The 23656-nt window shown below is 50.4% G+C and overlaps 2 protein-coding genes across 7 annotated transcripts in view; one reads left to right on the top strand and one right to left on the bottom strand.

Annotated features, from left to right (window-relative positions):
- Positions 1 to 838: 838 nt before the first annotated feature.
- Positions 839 to 4256, bottom strand: LOC129625557 (uncharacterized). The gene is made up of 3 exons (XM_055544067.1): positions 4147 to 4256; positions 2135 to 2365; positions 839 to 1340 (listed from the first exon to the last, which is right to left on the bottom strand). Exons 1-3 carry the CDS (start codon positions 4159 to 4161, stop codon positions 894 to 896), a joined length of 693 nt encoding a protein of 230 aa, XP_055400042.1. The 5' UTR covers positions 4162 to 4256; the 3' UTR covers positions 839 to 893.
- Positions 2805 to 23656, top strand: part of OVOL2 (ovo like zinc finger 2) — a 28599-nt gene continuing 7747 nt past the window's right edge. Inside the window, exons 1-4 of one of the 6 annotated variants that reach the window (XM_055544061.1) lie at positions 2805 to 2956; positions 3634 to 3854; positions 4569 to 4635; positions 17575 to 17754. In XM_055544061.1, the coding sequence (XP_055400036.1) occupies positions 2857 to 2956; positions 3634 to 3854; positions 4569 to 4635; positions 17575 to 17754 (568 nt within the window). In that variant the 5' untranslated portion in view covers positions 2805 to 2856. Of the gene's footprint in view, positions 2957 to 3633; positions 3855 to 4568; positions 4739 to 17564; positions 17755 to 23656 lie in introns of those variants that run through there. The other 5 variants (XM_055544062.1, XM_055544063.1, XM_055544066.1 and 2 more) reach the window with 5 other exon arrangements.

Genomic DNA, 23656 nt, shown 5'->3' with positions numbered 1-23656 from the left:
AGGAGAGGCTAGGGGAGGTATTTTTTTCCTGGTTTAGAACCAGGGGGAGGGGGCGCAGCAGACCCTGAGGGCAGAATGGGGAGGGGCGGTAGAAATGCAGGGAAACAGATTTCCATTAAATGGAAGGAAAAGCTTTCGAATAGCAGTGTTGTCAAAATGGAACAAGGGCTGCTATTTTGGAAAAATGAGCTCCACAGCTTTGGGGGTATTCAAGCAAGGCTGACTACACACCTAACGACGGGGGCCACCTCCTCCCCCTAATACTGGGTGAGCTCTGGACCACTCTTCCAACTCCAAACTTTGGAGATTTTGAAAAGAAATGAGTTCATTTCTTTTTTTTTTCTTTTCATTTCTTATCCTACTCTGAGGTGCTGCTCTATCAATACCTCTCACAAAACTTAAAATACTGACGTTACACAAGAGAAAAGTCAACAGAGGCAAAACTGATTCTTTGAAAATGTTAATAATACTGTTGATAAACCCATCTGGTCTGATCACACACAAAAGAAAGATAACATCAGAATTCCTTTCTTCCAAAGAGATATCCAGTAAATATAAGAATAGGTGTGCATCCAACATGGTCAAATAAAAGTGTGATTAAACCTGTTATCCTTCCCCCATAGCGCCCTAAGTATTGAGCTACATTTTGAGATTTCTTGCCTTAGATCCTGTCATTCTACAGTGTTTTCAAATAATGGACAGAGTGGATCAGATACTCGGTGATTTGAAATCCAGTGAAAGAAAAAAAAAAAAAAACTCTGTTAATGGGTTTTTTGTTTTCTGTTTTTTTTTTGGTAAAATAAGGAATTTTGAAAAAAGTGAAGCTTTTAAGGTTTTTATGAGATGGGGCATACTTCGATGATTTCACAGTTTTACTCTATTTTTACTTTCATTCAACCAAGCGTCTTCTTTCTAATCAGGCTCCAGTTTGTTGGTAGATAAAAATACACTCGCAGAGGCTCCCAGAAGCTGCGCCATCGGCCTCGGACGAGAAAGAAGCCTGGTCTCCTCGTGCCGCTATGGAGATGTCTTCCTCTTCCTCCCCCGGCTTCCCTCCGCTCCAAGTTTTTTTCCTTCTGCGTTGACTGTTCGCAGAGAAAATCTGGGGTCCAGACTGGGATGAGGCCGAACAGGGGTAGCTCTTGAGGGCAGCCCCAGAGGCGGGGCGCGTCTGTCCCCAGCAGTCGGGGCTGAGCTGCGCCCCTCTCCGAGCACCCTGAGTGTTGCCGCCGAGCCGAGAAATCCGTTACCAGGCTGCCGTGTCCCCAAGGGCCATTCCAGGGCGGAAGAGGACGGGGAAAACCGCTGTGTTGATTCTCCCGCCCTGTGGGCAGGTCGCACTGCGGGTCAGGTTACAGACAGGTGAGTCGGGCGGTTGGGCAAGCGGCTGGCGCCCAGGGCACCCCGGGCCGGCCGCGCCCCCGCAGCCCCTGGAGCTGGCACACGTCTGATCCCCAGGAAGGGGGGTGACCCCGCGGCCGTGGAGGCGGTGCCCTGCATCCCTGGGCACATCCGAGCAGGGGCGTGGGACCGGCGGCGGCCCTCTATCCCCCAAAGCGGGTACAGCTGCTCTTAGAAACGGCATCTTTTTCTTACCAACTCCCCTTCCTTCTCCCCTCCCCCCCATCCCTGGCCCTCCAGGTATAAAGGTAGATTAAAAAAACAAAAACAAAAAACCCATACAAAACAAAACCCAAACCCCAAACCTAAATTAAACCCTAAGCTATCCAGCCAAGCTCCCAGTAGGGGCGGTAAGGGGAGGTAAACCCATCTTGACTGGCTTCCTGGAAAGTATTTCCCAGCCTCAGAATTTGGGGAGCAAATGGTTGGGGGAGGCAATCATCGGAGTGAGCGAGGATAAGAAAATTGTTTTGAAGCTGCGTTTGCATAACTAGCACTTGGCTTTTTTTCCAGAGTGTTTATTTAGGGGTGAGAGGGTTCGCGGGATGGAAGGGGCTTGGGGTGGAAGCAAACGGACTGGTTTTTCTTAGATTGTATGGCCCAAAATAACGTGTTCTAAAGATGCTGAATTTAAAAAAGAATTCTTTTTTTTTTTTTTTTTACTGTGTTTACTGGGGGAAGGGGGAGCTGTTGTAGATGAAGGGGAACAGAAGCCCCCAAGTTCCCTCTTTACCGGATCAGAATCCCGGGCGTCTCCCCGCGGCCTCCACACAACCGAGACTTCAACAAACCCAGGAATGATCCACAAGGTCCAGAGGAGCTGAGCCATTTTCTGGCTTGCTTGTCGGAGACGAATCCACGGGTGGGGGCCGGGGGCGGGCACTAGCGGGAGGCCCCAGCTCTGAGGAGCAATGCCCCGGGAAGCGCGCGCCGGGTTTCGTTCCAGGAGATCGCCCTGAAGTGCCTGTGGTGCGGCATGGGGCAGGGGGTTCAGAGAGAAGCGTCCTTCCCTTTTTACAAAGGGGAGGGGGGAGAATCAGACGTTAAATTCTTTTGCAAACATTCATGCCTAAGGAAGGGCTGGAACAGGCAGCCCCGGCCGCCGGAACCGGTCGGACAGGTAGCGAGCTTGTTGACACCGTTATGTTGCAGGGCGCATGCTCACTCCCAAGTTTCCTGGTGCCTTTTCTATTCCACCTTATGAAACTTTTTTCCTCGGCGTGGTCTCACCCGCGATTTCAGGCAGAGGTGTCGCGGAGCCCGGAGGCTGGGAGTCTCCCGGCGTGCGGGGGAGAGGCCCGGCCGCGCGGCGGCGGTGGGGGGCGGAGGGAGGGGGCAGGCGGGGCGGGAAGGTGGGCTCCGGCCGCGGGGAGCCGGGGACCAAGCCGCCGCCGCCGCCTTTAGTGGGGAGCAACCGGGACTAGGGGCCCGCAGTCCGGGGAGAGGGCCCCCACGATGCCCAAAGTCTTCCTGGTGAAGAGGAGGAGCCTGGGGGTCTCGGTCCGCAGCTGGGATGAGCTCCCGGACGAGGAGAGGGCAGACACCTACATCCCAGGTGAGCGCCGCGCGGGGGCCGGGCCTGGGCGCCGGGTTCCTGGGGTGGGGGCAGGGGTAGCCGGTTCCCCTCTACTCCACGACCCGGGCTGGACTCCCTCCGTCCCCCATGCCCCTCCTTTGGGGGAGGGGGGAGGAAGTTACTGGGGTGCGAGAGGACCAAGAGTGAGAGGCTGGGAACCCGGGACGCCCTGCACTCCCTCCCCCCTAGTGGGCGCCTCTAATTGCCCTGCGGCGGGACCGTTGGCTGCTGCGGGCAGAGGTGGCCCAGGAGTGGGACTGGGGGCCACAAAGGGGCAACCTCAATCCCACGTCCTCGTGAGGTTGCACAGGGATAGGTCAACCTCTCCGGGGCTAGGTGGCTCGAGATCGGGTCCCAGGGAGTGGAAATTTGGCGCGCGGTGTCCCCAGCCGCGCTTGGCCCTCGTACCTCGTGGGCACGGGAACTGGGAAAGAGGAGCGGACGCCCTCCCCCCCCCCCACCGCCCCCCAGGACCCCAAGCTTGCTCGGGAGGCCGAGTCGGGGGCTCGCTCGCCCACCCCCGCGGCGTTGCCCACTTGGCGAGGTGCCCAGGTCCGGGGAGGGGCGGCGGCGGCACCGCCCGCAGGTCAACTGCTGCGGGCGCCCGGGCCTGACGCCGCGTGTCTGTGTGTCGGGGCGCGGCCCTCGCTCCGCAGTGGGCCTGGGCCGTCTGCTCCACGATCCCCCCGAGGACTGCCGCAGCGACGGCGGCAGTAGCACCGGCGGCGGCAGCAGCAGCGCGGGGGAGCCCGGAGGCGCAGAGAGCAGCTCGTCCCCGCGCGGCCCGGAGCGCGAAACCCCAGAGCCCGGCGACGGCGAGGGCCCGGATGGACACCTGGCGGCTAAGCAGCGCCCGGTCGCCAGGTCGAAAATCAAGGTACGGAGTCGACTCTGCCCCCGCCGCCACCTGCACCACGCCCTGGCGTCGGGCTCCCGGGGCCGGCGCCCCTCCCTGCCGCGCCCGCCCGCGCGGCCGGGCACCGGTGCACCCTGCGCGCCCGCTGCGCCGCTCCTGCACCTGCCCTTGGGCCGCGGCCAGGGCGCCTCCGCGTGTCCTCCTGCCTGCGGGCTAGCCGGCCGCTGCGCCCGGAAGACCCGCTCCCCGCGCGGGCACAGCCCTCCCGCGTGGCCTCTGGAGCTGCCCAAAGCGCTCAGGCACAGCCTCCTACCCCCATTCTGTGCATAGAGCCTGAAGCACAACCAGGCCGTTGGAGTTCCAGGGGTGGGAAAGGAGGGACCCCAGGCCCTGGGTTCCCCTCCTCTGGGGCGCAGTTCCCAGCGCTGTTTGAACTCGAAAGGAGTTTCGCCCCGTTCCTTGCGTTCCGGAGACTGTCCTGGGAGCTTGGCACACAGTAGGTCTTTCACAGTATCACCTATTCCCAGTGCCAATTATGAAGTGCCCGTTAGACACGAGGTCTGTGCCGAGCACTTTTAAACTGGTGTTTATCAAATCTTCTTGAATCATACTGACGGATAATCGGATTCAACTGCAAATTGCCCCCTGGCCCCGCCCGCAGTGGCTGGCAATGTTTGTTTCCCTCTGTTCTCGCGATTTAGTCCCCACCCCCTACCCAGCCTCTTGGAATTGTAGGCCACAGTTTATCACGACGCCCATCTGCGCTTTCCTGGGTGGAACTTACAAGATTGCCTGCTCAAAGGTATCCGCTACCTCCAAGATTAAGTCTCAATCCACTGACTCACAGCCAGCCGGAGCCAGGGAGTGGTGTTTTTAGGAATCATATGACCCCAGCTCCTAGCCAGGTGGGCCTTGATGCGAACTTTTGCGGGTTCCAGTCCCTCGGTGAAGTGTTAATTCTTGGGCGCTCCTGGGCGGTCCCAGCGCGCCCCCTGCCCAGGCCGGGGGATGGGGAGGAAGCCCTAGAACACTGAGGATTGGGAAAACTTCCGTTACTTTTGGTGGGAGGGGTCTTCCCTCCCCCGTGCATATTCCTGGCTCCTGGGGCTTGGCTCTGGGATGGGCTGGGGTGATTTGGTTATGAATTGAGGCTAGATGCTTGAGCTGGGAATCCTTAGGAAAGACGGCTTTAAAGGATGCTGTCGACTGGGTGTGGGCCTCCTGCTTGGAAAGGTTCAAAGTCAGCTGGTGGGAGGCTTTGCTGGGCCTGCTGGGGTTAAGTGGGAGGGACAGTTTGCCTGAGGCTGCTACCTCTGCCCTCCAGGAAATTCTACAAAGTGTCCCACTTGCATATTTATCACCCTGCTGGAAGGACAATTGAAACGTTGTTTTGGGGATGGTCTGTAGCTAGTTTAAACCTCTATCCCCCAACTGCCCACATTGCCCTGGAAAGAAAGTGGCAGGGGAAAATTATCCAGTCCCTTAACCACCATTTTAGGAGATCTCTGATGCCCCGGGCCAACAGCTCCACTGGGGCCCCGGATTAAGGGAATGAAGAAACTGATCTTATTCCCAGGATCCTTGTCTTTGTGCTGCCCCCAGGGGTGGGGGTGGAGTGTAGTTTGCTCCTCAACCCTTAACTAAATTTCCAGAGGAGTTTTTGTTTGTTTACTGAGGCCAAAGTTCAGGTTCCTTCTCCTCTCTGCTTCCACTAGAAAATAGGAGACATCTTGGCATCAAGATGCTCCAAGATTGTAGAATTATCAGCCATGGTATGGTCCATTTTCAAATGACTGGTCAAACCGCCCTTGACTTAGCACGTGGTGTGACTTTAGAGTTCTGTGCAAAGTACAAGGAACGGCCTAAGAGGGGGAAGCCACTCGAGCAAGATGCATTTTTTTCAATGACTAGAAGGCACTCATTAAACAGTTGGTTCTTAGAACCAGAGAAGGGCAGAGAGAAGCTCCATCCACAGCATTTAGTGCCTGCTGTACTCAAGGCAGCCAGGAGATAAAGTTGTGCCACCCTTGTGTTTCAGAACCATCTGACAGTAATGGTTAGGGTTCTACGCTCTGGCTTTTGCAAGTTGCTAAACCTTCCAGGCTCGATAAAGGACAGAAATGGTATGGACCTAACAGAAGCAGAAGATATTAAAAAGAGATGGCAAGAATACACAGAAGAACTGTACAAAAAAGATCTTCACGACCCAGATAATCACGATGGTGTGATCACTGACCTAGAGCCAGACATCCTGGAACGTGAAGTCAAGTGGGCCTTAGAAAGCATCACTATGAACAAAGCTAGTGGAGGTGATAGAATTCCAGTTGAGCTATTTCAAATCCTGAAAGATGATGCTGTGAAAGTGCTGCACTCAATTTGCCAGCAAATTTGGAAAACTCAGCAGTGGCCACAGGACTGGAAAAGGTCAGTTTTCATTCCAATCCCAAAGAAAGGTAATGCCAAAGAATGCTCAAACTACTGCACAATTGCACTCATCTCACACGCTAGTAAAGTAATGCTCAAAATTCTCCAAGCCAGGCTTCAGCAATATGTGAACCGTGAACTTCCTGATGTTCAAGCTGGTTTTAGAAAAGGCAGAGGAACCAGAGATCAAATTGCCAACATCCTCTGGATCATGGAAAAAGCAAGAGAGTTCCAGAAAAACATCTATTTCTTCTTTCTTGACTATGCCAAAGCCTTTGACTGTGTGGATCACAATAAACTGTGGAAAATTCTGAAAGAGATGGGAATACCAGACCACCTGATCTGCCTCTTGAGAAATTTGTATGCAGGTCAGGAAGCAACAGTTAGAACTGGACATGGAACAGTAGACTGGTTCCAAATAGGAAAAGGAGTACGTCAAGGCTGTATATTGTCACCCTGCTTATTTAACTTCTATGCAGAGTACATCATGAGAAATGCTGGGCTGGAAGAAGCACAAGCTGGAATCAAGATTGCCGGGAGAAATATCAATAACCTCAGATATGCAGATGACACCACCCTTATGGCAGAAAGTGAAGAGGAACTCAAAAGCCTCTTGATTAAAGTGAAAGAGGAGAGTGGAAAAGTTGGCTTAAAGCTCAACATTCAGAAAACGAAGATCATGGCATCCGGTCCCATCACTTCATGGGAAATAGATGGGGAAACAGTGGAAACAGTGTCAGACTTTATTTTTCTGGGCTCCAAAATCACTGCAGATGGTGATTGCAGCCATGAAATTAAAAGACGCTTACTCCTTGGAAGGAAAGTTATGACCAACCTAGATAACATATTCAAAAGCAGAGACATTACTCTGCCAACAAAGGTTCGTCTAGTCAAGGCTATGGTTTTTCCTGTGGTCATGTATGGATGTGAGAGTTGGACTGTGAAGAAGGCTGAGCGCCGAAGGATTGATGCTTTTGAACTGTGGTATTGGAGAAGACTCTTGAGAGTCCCTTGGACTACGAGGAGATCCAACCAGTCCATTGTGAAGGAGATCAGCCCTGGGATTTCTTTGGAAGGAATGATGCTAAAGCTGAAACTCTAGTACTTTGGCCACCTCATGCGAAGAGTTGACTCATTGGAAAAGACTCTGATACTGGGAGGGATTGGGGGCAGGAGGAGAAGGGGACAACAGAGGATGAGATGGCTGGATGGCATCACTGACTCAATGGAAGTGAGTCTGGGTGAACTCCGGGAGTTGGTGATGGACAGGGAGGCCTGGTGTGCTGCAATTCATGGGGTCACAAAGAGTCGGACACGACTAGCGACTAAACTGAACTGAAACCTTCCAGGCTTCAGTTTCCTCATCTGTAAAGTGGGAATCTTAATAATAATGACATTTGCCTCATAGAGTCATGAGGATAAATGAGTCAATCAGAAAATATGGTAGGTGCCCAGTAACTCCAGCTAGGATTCTTTGGGTTGGTGGAGAGACACAAATACTATATTAATTATTAACGCTATTACAGGAAAGTGAACGCTCAACCAGAAGCATGAGGAAAGATGCAATACATTCTGAGCAGAGGGAGGTTTCTTGGTGTGGATTCGAGGGCAGTGAGAGAGTGCGAAGAGGCAGGCTTTAGGGCTGAGCCTGAAGCTTGAGTAAGAACAGGACTCAGAGCTGAAGGGAGGATGGGAAATGGGCCTGGGGTCAGGGAGAGTCAGGGTGAGGAGCTGGAAATATAGCTGGGATAGGCTGAGATGGTAAAGGGGCCAAGCCAGAAAGTGTGGATGCTCCGTGGGAGAAGGAAAACCTCATTTGGGTCCATCTCGCCAGCTGTGCTTGGGCTGTTCTGAGCCTCAGTTCCCTGATCTGTAAAATGGAGAAATAATAGAATGGGCCTCTCAAGCATTGGGGTAGACAGTGGATACAAAATGCTAAGCGATTTTCTTAGTGTATAAACTGCCCAGTGGGGAGTTAGCCAATAGACCTGTGGCAGGTTTTGTTGACGTCCAATATTTTGTTGCCCCCAGCAAGGACAAGGGATTTACCAACTGGATTGGGTGGATTTAAGTATTATTTGGAAAAAACCCACCCATTTGATGTTTGGAAGGCAACGTAAGCCTCATCCCTAACTCCTTGCCTGTTGACTTCAGTCTCCCAAGACAGAATTGGAAGCTCCAACCTTGTAACTTACCATCTCCTTGGCTGACCAGACTCCTCTTCTTGACTCTAGAGCCACCAAAGGCAGGGAACATTCCTAGTGGGCTCATATTTCCAGCAGCTGGTACAGTAATGCCTGACTCATAGGAGGACACAAGTCAACATGGAAAAGAAATACAGGCAGGGAAGGAGGAGTCAACAGTTCCTAGATATAAGTGACAGTATTTGGGGAAGAACAGTAAGGAAAAAGGGGGAAATGCTTGGAATGGATACTTGAAAAAGCTTAAATTAATTTAAAGGGGGAAAAGGAGAAATAGGAGAACAACGTGTGAGCTGCAGATGATGGTTAATTATGGGGCATTAAATGGGGTAAGTCTTTCCTGGTGGCTCAGATGGTAAAGAATTTGCCTGCAGTACAGGAGACCTGGGTTTGATCCCTGGGTCAGGAGAAGGAAATGGCACCCCACTCCAGCATCCTTGCCTGGAGACTTCCATGGACAGAGGAGCCTGGGGGGCTATAGTCCATGGGGTGGAAAGAGTCAGACGCGACTGAGCGACTAACACTTCTTTCAAATTGGGATAAAGAGAGACCAGGCTGAGCTCCCAGGAGTGACTCCCGGAGCCACACTGCAGAACTGGGCTGCCTAGGGAGCTGCTGCGGTGGCCGCTATGGCTGCTGTTTGCCCATCATGATGCTTCTGCTAATGCAAGGTGTGAAAAAATTGCTGCATACTTGCCTCGGCTCAGTTAACTCAGGCCCGCCTGAAGTCAAATCTCCAACAGTGCATGTAACTGGTGGAACCCAGGTCACATCTAAAGACCACAGCTGCGAGGGATTCTGGGAAATGTTGTGTCGTGCTTTCTAGCCTCTCCTATGTAGGATGGTCCACCTCAGAGCAGGGACAGAAGCTAAGCCTGTCCACCCACAGGATTTACTCAAGGGCCCAGATGTGGTCCAGTCTCCTCATATTTATGGGGAGAAAGATAAAGCTAGAGAGGTTATTTTGGGTTCCTCACAGGTGCTAGTGGCAAAGCCCAGCTCAAGGCTCCGTTTTCTTTAGTATATTGTGCTGTCGTTGTAGTGTGTAGTCGTTGTTGTGTAGTTGTGTTGTTGTGCTGCCACCTTAGCCACTAGTGTGACATGAGGGAACCTGAAGCAGTTTCTACCACATGACAGGAAACAAAGCACAGGGTTACCCCTCCCTCTCCCACACAGCGTGCCCAGACCCATGGGCCTGTCCCTGGGAAGTGTAGGCACACATTTTGCAGACTACAAGCCCCATCAACATGTCAGTGTGGGCACCTGCAAGTGTTTTAGCCCCTGTTTCTTCTGGATGATAAGGATATGTTCCCTTCAGCATCTCTGCATTTGGGAAGACTGCATTCTGCCATGTAGTGGAATTGTGACGCTTAAGGATGCAGGATGGGTATTTTTATCCCAAAGAAATTGGGGAATTACACTTAGCACGTTTTGAGGACTCAGACATAAGCAGATGTGTCAGTGGTAATCTTGTCCACATGGCCATGGAAGGTAGCCTAGACCCATGGTAGCCTACTGCAGGAAATAGGTTCATTAGTTTAAGGAACTTGTCTGGTGGAAGCATCCACAGAAAATAAAGGATTTTTTTTTTCCCTTTAGAAGTTGACAGGTAAGTGACCTTAGCCAGCTTTGAAGTTGGTCAGAGGGCCAGCCCAAGTCCCCACCTCCCTGGACGCTCCTGAAATCCTCCGTAGCTCCGATACAATGATGGGTTTGTTTCTGCTGCAGAGGACTGTTTTTCAGAAGAACTAGAGGGGAATTTTGTGTGTATTTTAAAACGAAAGCCGAGATCCTGAAGAAAACAGGACAGCATAAGAAAGCACCAAGCTGCAGGGTTGGGGAATTAACTGTCTCTCTTCATCTTTCTGGCCGTGATTAATCGCCAATTAGTTAATGAATCTCCAGACTGATGTCACCTCCCACCCTCCATGGTAGCTTCCCCACTTGAGCGCTGAGCCTCTTGGAGAGTTAATTTTGGATTAAGGGTGAGACTCTTAAACTTTTTCAGAAGATGACACAGTATCTGGAGCAGTACCCTGTAATTGCACACATTAATAATTTCTATATTGAAGCATGAGTATTGACACCAAATGGTAGCTTCTGGTTTTGTTGCCAATGGAGATAAGAGAGAATGTTGGTTTTCGGAACTTTTTCGATTTCAGAATTGCAGATGAAGGACTAGGGGCTGGTGACCCACACTGAAGGTTAGTTCCCTTTTTCTTCCATCAGTGAGAGGAAAACTCAAAAGACAGGTGGAGAAACAAGAGGTTTTGTTACGTTTTATTTAGGATCACAGGACGCTGGAACTTGTCAAACTCTTATGAGTTAGGATTTACCGGGCAACTAGTATTCCTTAACAATCCAAGAGGCAAGTATCATTATTGCCCACATTTTATGGGGGGAAGAGTGTGAAATTACCCTTAGAGAGGTTGAGTAACTTGCCTACTTCCCAGACTATGAGTGGTAGAGCAGGATTTGAATTTAAGAAAAGAGCTCATCTAATCCCATTTGGGGCTTCCCCCGTTGTCTCAGTGGTAAAGAATATGCCTGCAGCGCAGGAGCTCCAGGAGACGGGTTTGATCCCTACGTTGGGATGACCTCCCTGGAAGAGGGCATGGCAACCCACTCCAGCATTCTTGCCTGGAGAATCCCATGGACAGAGGAGCCAGGCGGGCTACGGTCCATGGGGATGCAAAGAGCTGGACATGACCGAAGCGACTTAACACTCACAAATATGGTGGTCTTAAGAGAATGTGATACATCTATTACCATTCCAGTGATCTGCTGCTGCTTCACAGATAACCCCAGAGTTAGTAGCTTGGTATAATGTGTTATGATATCTTCTAGTTCTGTGACCTGACTGTGCTCAGCTGGGTGGGTTTTGCCTGGGGTCTCTTGCGGGTGCCGTCGGATGCCAGTGGGACTGGAGTCTCCTGGGGGCTTGACTGGGCGGGATATCCAGGAGGGCTTACTCAGGTGGCTGGTAGTCAGTCTTCTGCCTTTTTTTCTAGCTGCTTTCATTATATGATCCTATCATCTTTTTTTAATTTTGTAACAAGTCCCTATTGATGGACATGTAGGTAATTTTCCAGCCTTTTGCTATCCAGACCAAATTTCCAGGCATATGTGAAGTGCACTCTGTGGGATAAATTTCATCTTTAGAAATTTATCCTCCAAATGTTTTACTGCAGAATTCTTGGGAATTTTTCCTTTTTTTAAAAAAATTGATGTATAGTTGATTTACAATATTGTGTTAGTTTCACAGTACAGCAAAGACATTCTGTTATACATATATATATATATATTTTTCCCCCCCTGATTCTTTTCCTTTATAGGTTACTACAAGATATTGAATATAGTTCCCTGGGCTATACTGTAAATCCTTGTTGGTTATCTATTTTATATGTAGTATTGTGTATCTGTTAATCCCATACTCCTAATTTATCCCTCTTCCCCTCCTTTCCCCTTTGGTAACTATGTTTGTTTTCTATATCTGTGAGTCTATTTCTGTTTCATAAATAAGTTCATTTGTATTATTTTTTAGATTCTACATATAAGTGATATGTAGTATTTATCTTTCTCTGACTTCACTTGTATGGTCATCTCTAGGTTTGTCTATGTTGCTACAAATGGCAATATTTCATTCCTTCTTATGGCTGACTAATAAGGCATCTCTCTTTTCTTTCTGATGAAGGAATTTTTCCTTCCCTTTTGCCATTAAAAAAATTTTTTTTGGTCGTTCAGCATGTGGGATCTGATTTTCCAACCAGGGATTGAATGCTCACCCCCTGCATTGGACTTCGGAGTCTTAACCACTGGACCGTCTGGAAAGTCAGTTCACTTAACCACTGGAAAGTCCTAGGCTTTCTTTCTGACAAGTGAACTAGTTTGGCAGAAGCTGGCTTTATCAGCCATGATCTTTTGCCTTTTAATTAAGCCTTCATCTTTCAAAGAGAGACTGTCTTCAGAGGCTCTAGATACAATTCATCAGTGTCTGGGGCTGGACTGCTCAGGACAGATTTACAGGCAGCAGGTGGTCCTTTCTGGGGATTCTCTGGATAAGCATTTAGCGGTGACTCCGTTTTCCATATTGTGAAATGGGGATGCGCATAAACATGGACAAATGGGAACCCTGCCTTCGCTGAGGGTCATGGGGGAACTTTTCCTTTTGCTCTGGGAAGACCAGAGGGAAGCTTCCTGAGAATGGGGTGCCCTCCCTCAGCAATCCCCTCACTCCTCTTTGCTCCCCAAGGTTAGAAAGCTGTCTATATCTTGCTCAGTCAGATGCCCCGCTGGCTCTGCACCACCTTCAGTGGTTACTGACCCCCTCCCCTCTGCCCTCAGCATTTTCTTCTTTTCAAACCAAAAAGTGCCACTGATATGAGATTTCCACACTGAACAGTCATAGGAGGTATCTATAGCTGTGAAAAGAAGAGACGCGAAAAGCAAAGAAGAAAAGGAAAGATATAAACATCTGAATGCAGAGTTCCAAAGAATAGCAAGAAGAGATAAAAAAGCCTTCCTCAGCGATCAATGCAAAGAAATAGAGGAAAACAACAGAATGGGAAAGACTAGAGATCTCTTCAAGAAAATTAGAGATACCAAGGGAACATTTCATGCAAAGATGGGCTCGATAAAGGACAGAAATGGTATGGACCTAACAGAAGCAGAAGATATTAAGAAGAGATGGCAAGAATACACAGAAGAACTGTACAAAAAAGATCTTCACGACCCAGATAATCACAATGATGTGATCACTGACCTAGAGCCAGACATCCTGGAATGTGAAGTCAAGTGGGCCTTAGAAAGCATCACTAGGAGGTGATGGAATTCCAGTGGAGCTATTTCAAATACTGAAAGATGATGTTGTGAAAGTGCTGCACTCAATATGCCAGCAATTTGGAAAACTCAGCAGTGGCCACAGGACTGGAAAAGGTCAGTTTTCATTCCAATCCCAAAGAAAGGTAATGCCAAAGAATGCTCAAACTACCGCACAATTGCACTCATCTCCCACGCTAGTAAAGTAATGCTCAAAATTCTCCAAGCCAGGCTTCAGCAATACGTGAACCATGAACTTCCTGATGTTCAAGCTGGTTTTAGAAAAGGCAGAGGAACCAGAGATCAAATTGCCAACATCCTCTGGATCATGGAAAAAGCAAGAGAGTTCCAGAAAAACATCTATTTCTTCTTTCTTGACTATGCCAAAGCCTTTGACTGTGTGGATCACAATAAACTGTGGACAATTCTGAAAGAGATGGGAATACCAGACCACCTGATCTGCCTCTTGAGAAATTTGTATGCAGGTCAGGAACAGTTAGAACTGGACATGGAACAACAGACTGGTTCCAAATAGGAAAAGGAGTATGTCAAGGCTGTATATTGTCATCCTGCTTATTTAACTTCTATGCAGAGTACATCATGAGAAATGCTGGGCTGGAAGAAGCACAAGCTGGAATCAAGATTGCCGGGAGAAATATCAATAACCTCAGATATGCAGATGACACCACCCTTATGGCAGAAAGTGAAGAGGAACTCAAAAGCCTCTTGATTAAAGTGAAAGAGGAGAGTGGAAAAGTTGGCTTAAAGCTCAACATTCAGAAAACGAAGATCATGGCATCCGGTCCCATCACTTCATGGGAAATAGATGGAGAAACAGTGGAAACAGTGTCAGACTTTATTTTTTGGGGGCTCCAAAATCACTGCAGATGGTGATTGCAGCCATGAAATTAAAAGACACTTACTCTTTGGAAGGAAAGTTTTGACCAACCTAGATAGCATATTGAAAAGCAAAGACATTACTTTGCCACAAAGATTCGTCTAGTCAAGGCTATGGTTTTTCCTGTGGTCATGTATGGATGTGAGAGTTGGACTGTGAAGAAGGCTGAGCGCCGAAGGATTGATGCTTTTGAACTGTGGTGTTGGAGAAGACTCTTGAGAGTCCCTTGGACTACGAGGAGATCCAACCAGTCCATTGTGAAGGAGACCAGCCCTGGGATTTCTTTGGAAGGAGTGATGCTAAAGCTGAAACTCTAGTACTTTGGCCACCTCATGCGAAGAGTTGACTCATTGGAAAAGACTCTGATACTGGGAGGGATTGGGGGCAGGAGGAGAAGGGGACAACAGAGGATGAGATGGCTGGATGGCATCACTGACTCGATGGAAGTGAGTCTGGGTGAACTCCGGGAGTTGGTGATGGACAGGGAGGCCTGGCGTGCTGCAATTCGTGGGGTCGCAAAGAGTCGGACACGACTGAGCAACTGAACTGAACTGATGTTGCATGCAGAGCATTTTAAAAATAGGAATTTATTGAGAGGATTAAAGTAAATAAGAATCCAGGTTGGAACTGTGGTCGGCACGTTCCCCAGGCACGTTGATGCAGGGCTTTCAGAAGACAGCTCTCCCTTTCTTCGTGTTTCTAATCAGAATGACCAGGGTCATTTGCCTGTGTTCTATTTTATTAGCTGTGTGACCTCTCAAATGACCTTCCTGTGTAGACTTGGCTTTGAGAAGCTCCAAGTACCCTTTGCCAAGATTTGGGCTATATTTAGTCTTTTTCACATTCCTTCAATGGAGGCAGTGACCAGAATGGGGACTTGGGCACTGTGGACAAGGAGGAGACCACGACCTGTCCTGGTGACCGGAGAGCCTTGGGCACAGCGGAGTCGCCCCCAGGCTCTGTCACATCCCACCACTTCAGCGGACACAGGGCAGAGGTGGGGTATGAGGCAGGAAGGTCTTTAGACTCAAGCCCCGTGGTCCTCTTGTATCTTCCAATGCACCCCACCTCCCACTGCTCTCTGACAGTCCAGTTTATCAGGGACCTGAGGTAGAGCCCTGCCCTTCTCTGCTTCTCTGTTTCCTCGGCTCTCTTCATCAGCTGCTCTCCAGGGCTCAGGCTAGCCAGGCTGGACCCCACGCAGCTCCTGTTTCCCAGCCCTCTCCTGAATCTTCTTTGCCCTTCCCCCATCTTCTTCCTCCTCTTTGGCTGAAACACTTACTTCCCTAGAAGCATGTTATCTTGCACCAGGACGCTCCCCCCGCTGCCCCCCGCCCCCCCCCCGCAACCCTCATCTGGGGTTAGGTGCCCCTCCGAGCAGCCTCTTGCACCCTGGACTTCCTGGATGGCAGTGGCCTGTGCCTAGACCAGCCGCTTCTTGGGGACAAGCCATCCTGGTGATGGGGCACCCTCCAGCTCAGAGCACAGGCTCTGTCTGCGATTAGGCACACATAATGTCGGCTGAGACTAAGATGGAGCAGTTGAGAATGAACCACTGGAGGGGGCCGATTGAAAAGCCCTGCTGTGGGGTCTTCACATTCTGCCACCTGTGTGTCATTGCCCAGCAACTCCTTCTGACCTGCACGGTGCAGGGCTGCCATCTAGGCTTGGGGCATGGGGGCTGGAACCTGCACAAACACTTGCTGACTTCCACCAGGCATTTAGTTGAGGAGAACAGGTGAACCCTGAGGAAATGCTTCTGTGTGATGGAAGCCTCTGGAATGAGTTGGAATAAAGTGCTAAACCATCTGAAGGCCAGTCCTTCATGTCTCAAGTGTGGTCCGTGGACCGCACGGTGGCATCTCCTGGGAGCTGGCTAGAAATTCAGACCCCAGCAGACCTCCTGAATCAGAAGTTGCATTTTAACAAGACCCCCAGAGGATTCATGTGCACACGGGGGTTTGAGAGGCTCTGGTATTAGGGGTACTGGGACCAGTTTGGGCAGGCACTGCAGAGCCTGGAGAAGCTTATCTGGGGGGGAACAGGTGAATTGGGGCTTGGTGGAGGTGGTACCTCGGGTGGATGAAAGGAGGATGTTTGAGACATGGAAGGTGTTAAGCCAGGAAAGGACCAACTCTTCTTGCGAATGACACTTGTCTGAAACAAGTTTTTTAGGTTCTTTTATGAATAGAATTTTGGCAGAGCAATTGGATCCATCTTCTAAAGGACTTCCCTGGTGGCTCAGACGGTAAAGTGTCTGTCTACAGTGCAGGAGACCCGGGTTCGAGCCCTGGCTTGGGAAGATCCCCTGGAGAAGGAAATGGCAATCCACTCCAGTACTATTGCCTGGAAAATCCCATGGACAGAGGAGCCTGGTAGGCCCCAGTCTATGGGGTTACAAAGAGTCGGACACGACTGAGTGACTTTCACTTTCATTCTAAAGGATCTAGGAAACCTTTGATGAACATAGCAGGTTTGGTGTTTTTCATCACATAGTTAGAGATTCTGTTTTCTTCCTTTGAGGCAGCAAATGCAGTTGAGAGAATGGAGCAGACCATTCAGAACCTGGGATTTGATTATGGTTTTTCTGGTAATGAAGCTGTGGGATTCTGACCAAGTCCCTTCAGAAGCCAACTGTCATTTGTTCATGATTCTGGGTCAGGAGCTGGGGCACAGCTGGGCTAGGCAGTTCTCCTCTGGGCCAGTTTGTTCACTCAGCTGGTGGTAGTCCTGGGTGGGCCGGAAGGTCCAGTGGCCCCTTATCCACACCTGGCACCTCACTGCTCCTCCGCCGAGCTGCTTGGGCTTCCTCACAGCATGGTGTGCTCGGGCTTCTTGGTGGCCCCTGGTTTCTGAGAGGGGGGAGGAAAAGCCACTGCTAGGTCTCTTAAGATCTGGAAGTGACAGAGGCTCTGCCAGGTCCAGGGGGTGAAGACACAGTCCCTTTTGATGGATTCAACCTCGGCGCAGGCCCGGAAGGAAGGAATTGACTGTGGCTGTCTCTGGGGGCTCCGGGACGTCATCAGACCTACACTCCTCTCTTCTTTCTCCCTTCCATCTTCAGCATGGGCTTCCCCCTCAGGGTCCGAGGTGGCAGCTGGAGCTCTAGCAAGCAGGAAGGACTAAGGCCAGGAAGGGCACCATCCTCCCCCTTCCAGAGAGTGTAACCCACTAGGCTGGTGGTCCCACCCCTACTTGCTGTGGGCGGGGTGCCGCTGGAAATCAAGAGCATGGATATAGGGGGAGCGGCCCTGTTCCACCTCGCTGCCCAAAGCCTACACCTGCTGGGAATTTTTAGTGGGGGGCGGGGCAGCCCGAGCCAGGGCCAACCCCTCCCCTCCCCTAGCCCCCCGCACTCCCCGCTGGACCTCACGCCCCTCTCTGCCCCAGTTCACTACAGGCACCTGCGGCGATGCGGCCATGCATACCTGCGACCTGTGTGGCAAGGCCTTCCGTCTGCAGCGCATGCTCAACCGGCACCTCAAGTGCCACAGCCAGGTGAAGAGGCACCTGTGCAGCTTCTGTGGAAAGGGCTTCAACGACACCTTCGACCTCAAGCGGCATGTGCGCACGCACACAGGTGAGGGGGCGCAGGCACACAGGTGAGGGGCACGGCGCGAGCTCATGTGTCAAGAAGGAGGGAGCCCTGAGCACAGCTGTGTTTCTGGAAGGATCGCCGGGCGGGGGTTAGGGGGGCCGAGGGAGGGCCATTTGGAGCCAGGCCACCTGCAGCAGTGCCCCCCTGGGGCCCGCGACCACCCACCCCCGCCCCCACCCCCCAGCCTGGTCTCGCCCCCAGTGAGATGAGGTTGGAGGCAGGTCACTGGTTGGAAGTGCCCTGGGATGCCCACTCGGAGCATCTGGGCGTCAGGTGCAGCCATCGGGCCGGGCTGACGCTGGAACGTGGTTCCTGTGGTCCCTCTGCAGATATTTTGTGCTTCTCTCTTGGGAAGTGATCCTATCTCAAAATAGCATCACATTGGTTCCTCCTGGGAGCTCACAAAGGGAAGAAAACACTCAGCGGACTTAGCGCTCTCCAAGCCTTCTGAGGGGGTGGGGAGGAAGGGTCAGGGTGTGGGAGTTCTGGCAGGCAGGCAAGTGCCTGCCCCTCCAGCCTTCCTCAGCTCCCCCTTCTTGTGCAGTGGGTCTGGGTCCCCACCATCTCCTTCCACAGACAGCCCTGGGGGGGTGCCTGCTCACCAGTCTGCCGGCACTTCTGATTGCTGGTAGCCTCCGTAGTTTTGTGTAGGAGGTATCTGGTCTGCAGGCTTCTTCTTGAGGACCACACCTTTACCAGAGAGATCCCTTGGGAATTCTAAGATGCCATTTCCCAGCTTAAAAAAAAAATCTCCAACTCTGGGCAGGATGAAATTCAAAGTCTGCATCTTGATGGGTTCCATATAAAGCCCCTCTCCGTCTGGCTCCCATCTTCAAATCTGCCTCCAGCCCCTCTGAACCCTCACGCTCCCCACTGGGCTCCATCCTCTCATCCCATCCTGCCCAGTCAGTCTTATGCGGATCCCTCTCTCTCTCCCTACAGTCCCTAGAATTTGTTATAGTCCTGCTGATCCCTCAGGCCCTTTCAGGGTTCAGGGTTTCCCCTCCGGCATTTTGGGAGTGGGAAAATGTCCACTCCTCTCTCTCAGTGGGGCTCGCAGCTCCCCAAGCCCCACACAGGGTCCTTCTTGGACCCTTGCTATTGAGATTTCCTTTATAGACTCCGTCACACATTTTGTTCTTAGGGTACTTGCCGTGAGTCCCTTCTTGGCCTCAGAAGGGTGTCCTTCACCCCAAAGAGTGGTCTGGCATGCTAAAAGGTTTTTCTTTTTTCCTTTAAAAAAACTTTGCTAAAGTGAAATTTTCATTTAAAATTTCATTTAAAAGTAACAATGCATCCAGAAAAGCACACATGTCATGAGAGCACAGTTTGAGAATGTAGGAGTTTCTACAGAGTGAACACACCCATCTAACCAGCTGGAGTATTGACAGACCCTGTAAGTCACTGCCCTGCCCCGCACCCCCTCTGGTCACTGTCACCTTACCTCCGAGAGGCACTGTTAGCCTGGCTTCTGGCAGTGTCACTGACTGTTGTCTGGCTTTGAATGTGATGAAAGTGGAATCAGTAGAGGATGCTCTCTGGGGTTTGGCTTTAATACTTTCATTTCAGTCCTGAACATGGGAGAACCTGTAAAAGTTTGACCTCTGTGTGGCCAGGCTGACACCTTGGGTTGAGGCAGGAAGAATACTTAGGAAGTGGCCAGTGGTAGGGTAATTGTGGAGGGTCCTAAATAGGGTGAAGGGTCCTGTAGGTGGTAGATGGTCCTATAAAAGTTGGAGGGGTTCTGTGGTTGATGGGGCAGCCCCAGCTATCAATGGACCCAACAAGTGGCTACAAAGCTGGTCTAACAGGCAACTACCCCAAGAGGTTAAGAAACTGGGGACCGGTTGCCCAGTCATTTGTCGTTGGCTGTCCAGGAGAGTTCCTCAGCTTTGCATCTTTTTCTGAGGATGTCATTGAGGGCATGGCCTATTTCTTCTGCAGCTCCTTGCCTGGTGGGTTCTCTGGCCACTCCCTGATCCTGGATCCTGGCCTTTAAGACAAAGTGAAGGGGGCTCAGGGAGCATTGTGGGCTGCTGGTATGGTCAGTTGGAGTAAACATGGAGCTGCCTCATCTGTGACTGAGTTAATTCTCCGTTAGTGGAAATATGAGGGACTGACCACTCTCAGGGAAGAGTTTGCAAGTTGAATCAGTCACATAGTGGTTAAGAAATCCGGATCTGAGCTAGCTGTCTGTGCAGGCTTGTCCAAATTACTTTTTTTTTTTTTTTTTTTGCTTTAGTTTGTCCATCTCTAAAGTGCGCATGGAGTTTTAATACCTATCACCTAAGTGATGGCTGTGAGATTTCAGGGCAATAATGGTGTATAAAGTGTTTTGCACTCTGTAAGCATTTAATAAATATGAGCTATTAGAGGTGGTAAATGTTGAAATAGTTGGCAGAGTTTTCCTGAGGCCTGAAGACTTACCTCTGTGCTTCTAGAGACCTCAGCCCACATAGAGAGAAAGAACCCAAACCCTGGACTCCCCAGGAAAGCCAGCGGGTGTGCCAGACAGAAGAGAAAGTGGCATCAGGGAGGCTTCTCGGAGGAGGTGTCCTCTTGGTTGAGCCCTGAAAGAGGAGCAAGATTTTTATAGACCTCTAGTGACTGCTAAAGGAGGCCGAAAATCCCTGGGATCCCGCAAGCTAGGCGGTACGGCCCTCCCACCAAAAAAAATCGTGAACTATGTAAAACTACAAAGTGACTTGAATTTTTTTTTTTCCCATACCATGCAGCATGTGGGATCTTAGTTCCCTGACCAGGGATTGAACCCTCACCCCCTGCAGTGGAAGAACAGAATCATAACCACAGGACCTCTGGGAAAGTCCAAGTTATTTGCATTTGAGTCTCTATTGGACAGTTCTTAGATCATTGAATCTATAGATAATCATTTTATTTTTTTAATCATAATTTTAACTCTTAAAGTGACTCCTCCTTAAGCTTCTTAAGGGGCCCAGAGCCAGTTCTAGACCTCTGGTCTTCTGATGCTCAGCTGTGTCCAACTCTTTGTGACCCCATAGACTGTAGCCCGCCAGGCTCCTCTGTCCATGGGATTTCCCAGTTAAGAATACTGGAGTGGGTTGCTATTTCTGCCTCCAGATCTTCCCGACCCAGGGATCGAACACATATCTCCTGCACTGCAGGTAGATTCTTTATCGTGGTTAACAAAAAGTATTAAGGAAATGTCTTGAACCTGTTCTCCCTGCTCTGATTTATTTTCTGATGGAGACTTGCCTCCAGGTAATGATGAACCAGAGAGAGGAGTCAAGGGCTTGTTGACAAATTAGCTGCTGGCAGATCAACAAAAGGCCACCGCTTTGGTGATGCTGCTGAGCAGGAGCTGGAGGGACAGACCTGGCCTCCTGGCTCGAGAGGCCTGCCCTGTAAGCTCTGAGCTCTACGCCAAAGGGATAACTGGTAAAAAGAGCAAAGACTTGGGGGTCCTCTGACCTTGTAGCTCATGTGAACCACCTCACTAACTCCAAAGAGCTCACCAGAATTCTGTGAACTTGGCTTTGCCTTTGGTTGAGACACAGATGCTGGATTTTTGCTCTGGACAGTGACAGGTAAATGTTGTATTTGGACCAGAAGCAAAGATGCGGACTCTGTTTTCCCAAGTACAGTAGCTAGTTCAGTGAAGGTTACGGTTGCTCCCAGTCCAGTTGGGGCAGTCCATGATTAATGTAAAAACTTGCCTAAGATCTCTGGACCCTTGTTTTGAGAATTGGAGGGACAGTGTTGAGAGGTGGACAGAGCTGGGTGGGGCCCAAAGAGCAGGGTGAATCCCCTCCCCCTCATCTCCTCCTCCCTCTGCAGCCCCCGAGAGAACAGGGCGTCTAAGGAAAGACTCAGAAGAGGAGGAAACATCTTGGAAAAGACCCAGGGAAACCGGAGCCTGGAAATGTCTGACCTTAATATTCAAGTAGATGAAAGAAAAGATTAGACTTCTCTTTTGGATATGACTTCACCAAGGAAAGAGTAGATCGGGGGTGTATGAGTGAGGTGGAGGGTTGGGGGGAGTAGCTACATGACATCTGACTCCAGGTTGAAAGAAACTGGAATAGAAAGAAGAAGCTCTCTTACCATCTTGTGAAAATATATTGGCAAACGAGTGGCTATTTTCAATCCAGATGGTTTTAGGTTGGGTTCCGTACAAGCAGTTTCTGAGATGGTGATTCTTTTTCTTTTTTTTTAAATAATTACTTTTATTTATAGTTATTTGGCTGTGCCCTGTCTTAGTTGTGGCATGGGGGATCTTTAGTTCTCTGACCAAGGATTGAACCCGGGCTCCCAGCATTGGGAGCGCATAGTCTCAGCCACTGGACCACCAGAAAAGTCCCTGAGATGGTGATTCTTATAAACCAATGTATTGAAGAGTGGGCTCTTGGGAGAAGCCTGCAAGGCAGGGGGGAGCTGGACAGTGTAGCAGGGATGTGGCCTTAGCCTGATCCCACTGGGGTCTTGGGTGGGACTGGCTCTACAGGCCTGTCCTGCCCCAGGCAAGTGGGGGCCCACTCAAGGGGGTCCGGTCGGGGAACCAAGAGCACTCACTGCACACAGAATAGAGGGATTTGCTCTGTTTGAGAGGAATTGACAGGGTCACTGAGGCCAGCATCAGGTCAAAATGAGACAGAGGATGGAGGGGGGAAGAGTGGGGGAGAGCTTTCAAGAAAGGAATGTATATTCAGTTCACAGCCCATGAAAAATGTCATGGGTCTGTTTTTAGAGAATATTCTTTTGGCTTTGTTTAAATCTTTTAGGTTGAACCAGCTGGCCGTCCATGGAAGGAGATGGTTTGGTTTTTTGGTGGGGGGAGATCTGTCATTTAGAGTAGAATGTAGCAACCAGCAAGGGCCAGACTTGGTACTCACCATCTCTGCCCTCGATGCCTGGGGACCCTGAGCACCGCTGGCACCTGGGGGCGAGAGGAAATGCCGAGTCACGTCTGCAGAGGTGTCAGGGGTGTGGTCTGGGTGTTGTTCGTTACTGTGACCAGGTGTCTCAGGCTCATCAGACAAATATGGCTTTAACTGAAAGCATTTTATTTTCCTCGTTTGTAAAAGTGACTACTTACTGTGTGAAAGACTCCAGTCGACATAGAAGCTATAAAGGAGAAAGCATAGCTGCTGTAACCAGCTGAAAAGGACACACATGTCTGAGGTCACCCGCTCAGTTTGTGGGAGGCTCCAGAGTGCGTAACCATGTTGGTTATACCTTTACAACTCTGGCTAGAATAAAAGAGTCAGTTCGAGGTGCTTGTCATTCCTGTGGAAGCTTCTGAGTTCCATGTGGGGAGACTGAGGAATTCAGGTTGGAGGTCACTTGAGGGAATGGGGGGGCTGTTGACCAGAGCAGTTGTTTCTGCCCTGCCCCCACCCCCATCCCAGCCCCCAAGGGGCCCTCTGGCCTTATCTTCCATCTGGGCCACATTGAGAAAGAAAGGCCAACAAATCCCATCTTGACTGAAGAGGAGGAAACGATGGTGTCCTTTGTTTGGAGGCGAAAGGAAAGGAGTGGAGAGATTGGATTGGGAGAAGCACAGGCTGGGAGAGGCTTGAGTGGGGTGCACTGGGGAAGAATAGAGTTACCTCCACCCCTCCCAGCCCAGGGAGCTGAGGAGAAGAACACACACTCCTTCACTCAACAAGCTCTCCCCTCTTTGATTTTGACTTACTTTTTAGCTACAAAAAATAATATAAAAGGGAAAGAATGAAAGAAAGAAAAAGAAGCCTCCTCTCCACACCAAGCCCTATTTCGACTCTTGAAAGCAAAGAAGTCGCTCGGTCACGTCCGACCCCATGGAGCGTAGTCTGCCGCACTCCTCTGTCCATGGGATTCTCCAGGCAAGAATACTGGAGTGGGTTGCCATTTCCTCCTCCAGGGG

The sequence above is a fragment of the Bubalus kerabau genome, chromosome 13, assembly GCF_029407905.1.
Source record: "Bubalus kerabau isolate K-KA32 ecotype Philippines breed swamp buffalo chromosome 13, PCC_UOA_SB_1v2, whole genome shotgun sequence".
In the NCBI taxonomy this organism is placed as follows: domain Eukaryota; kingdom Metazoa; phylum Chordata; class Mammalia; order Artiodactyla; family Bovidae; genus Bubalus; species Bubalus kerabau.
This window is presented reverse-complemented; position numbering and strand designations above follow the sequence as displayed.

What these genes read in the sequence shown, in the direction of transcription:
- LOC129625557 (XM_055544067.1), bottom strand. An exon ending in ACGCCCGGGATTCTGATCCG is followed by an intron (nt 1,341 to 2,134) that starts GTAAAGAGGGAA and finishes CCTGACCCGCAG; the next exon opens with TGCGACCTGCCCACAGGGCG.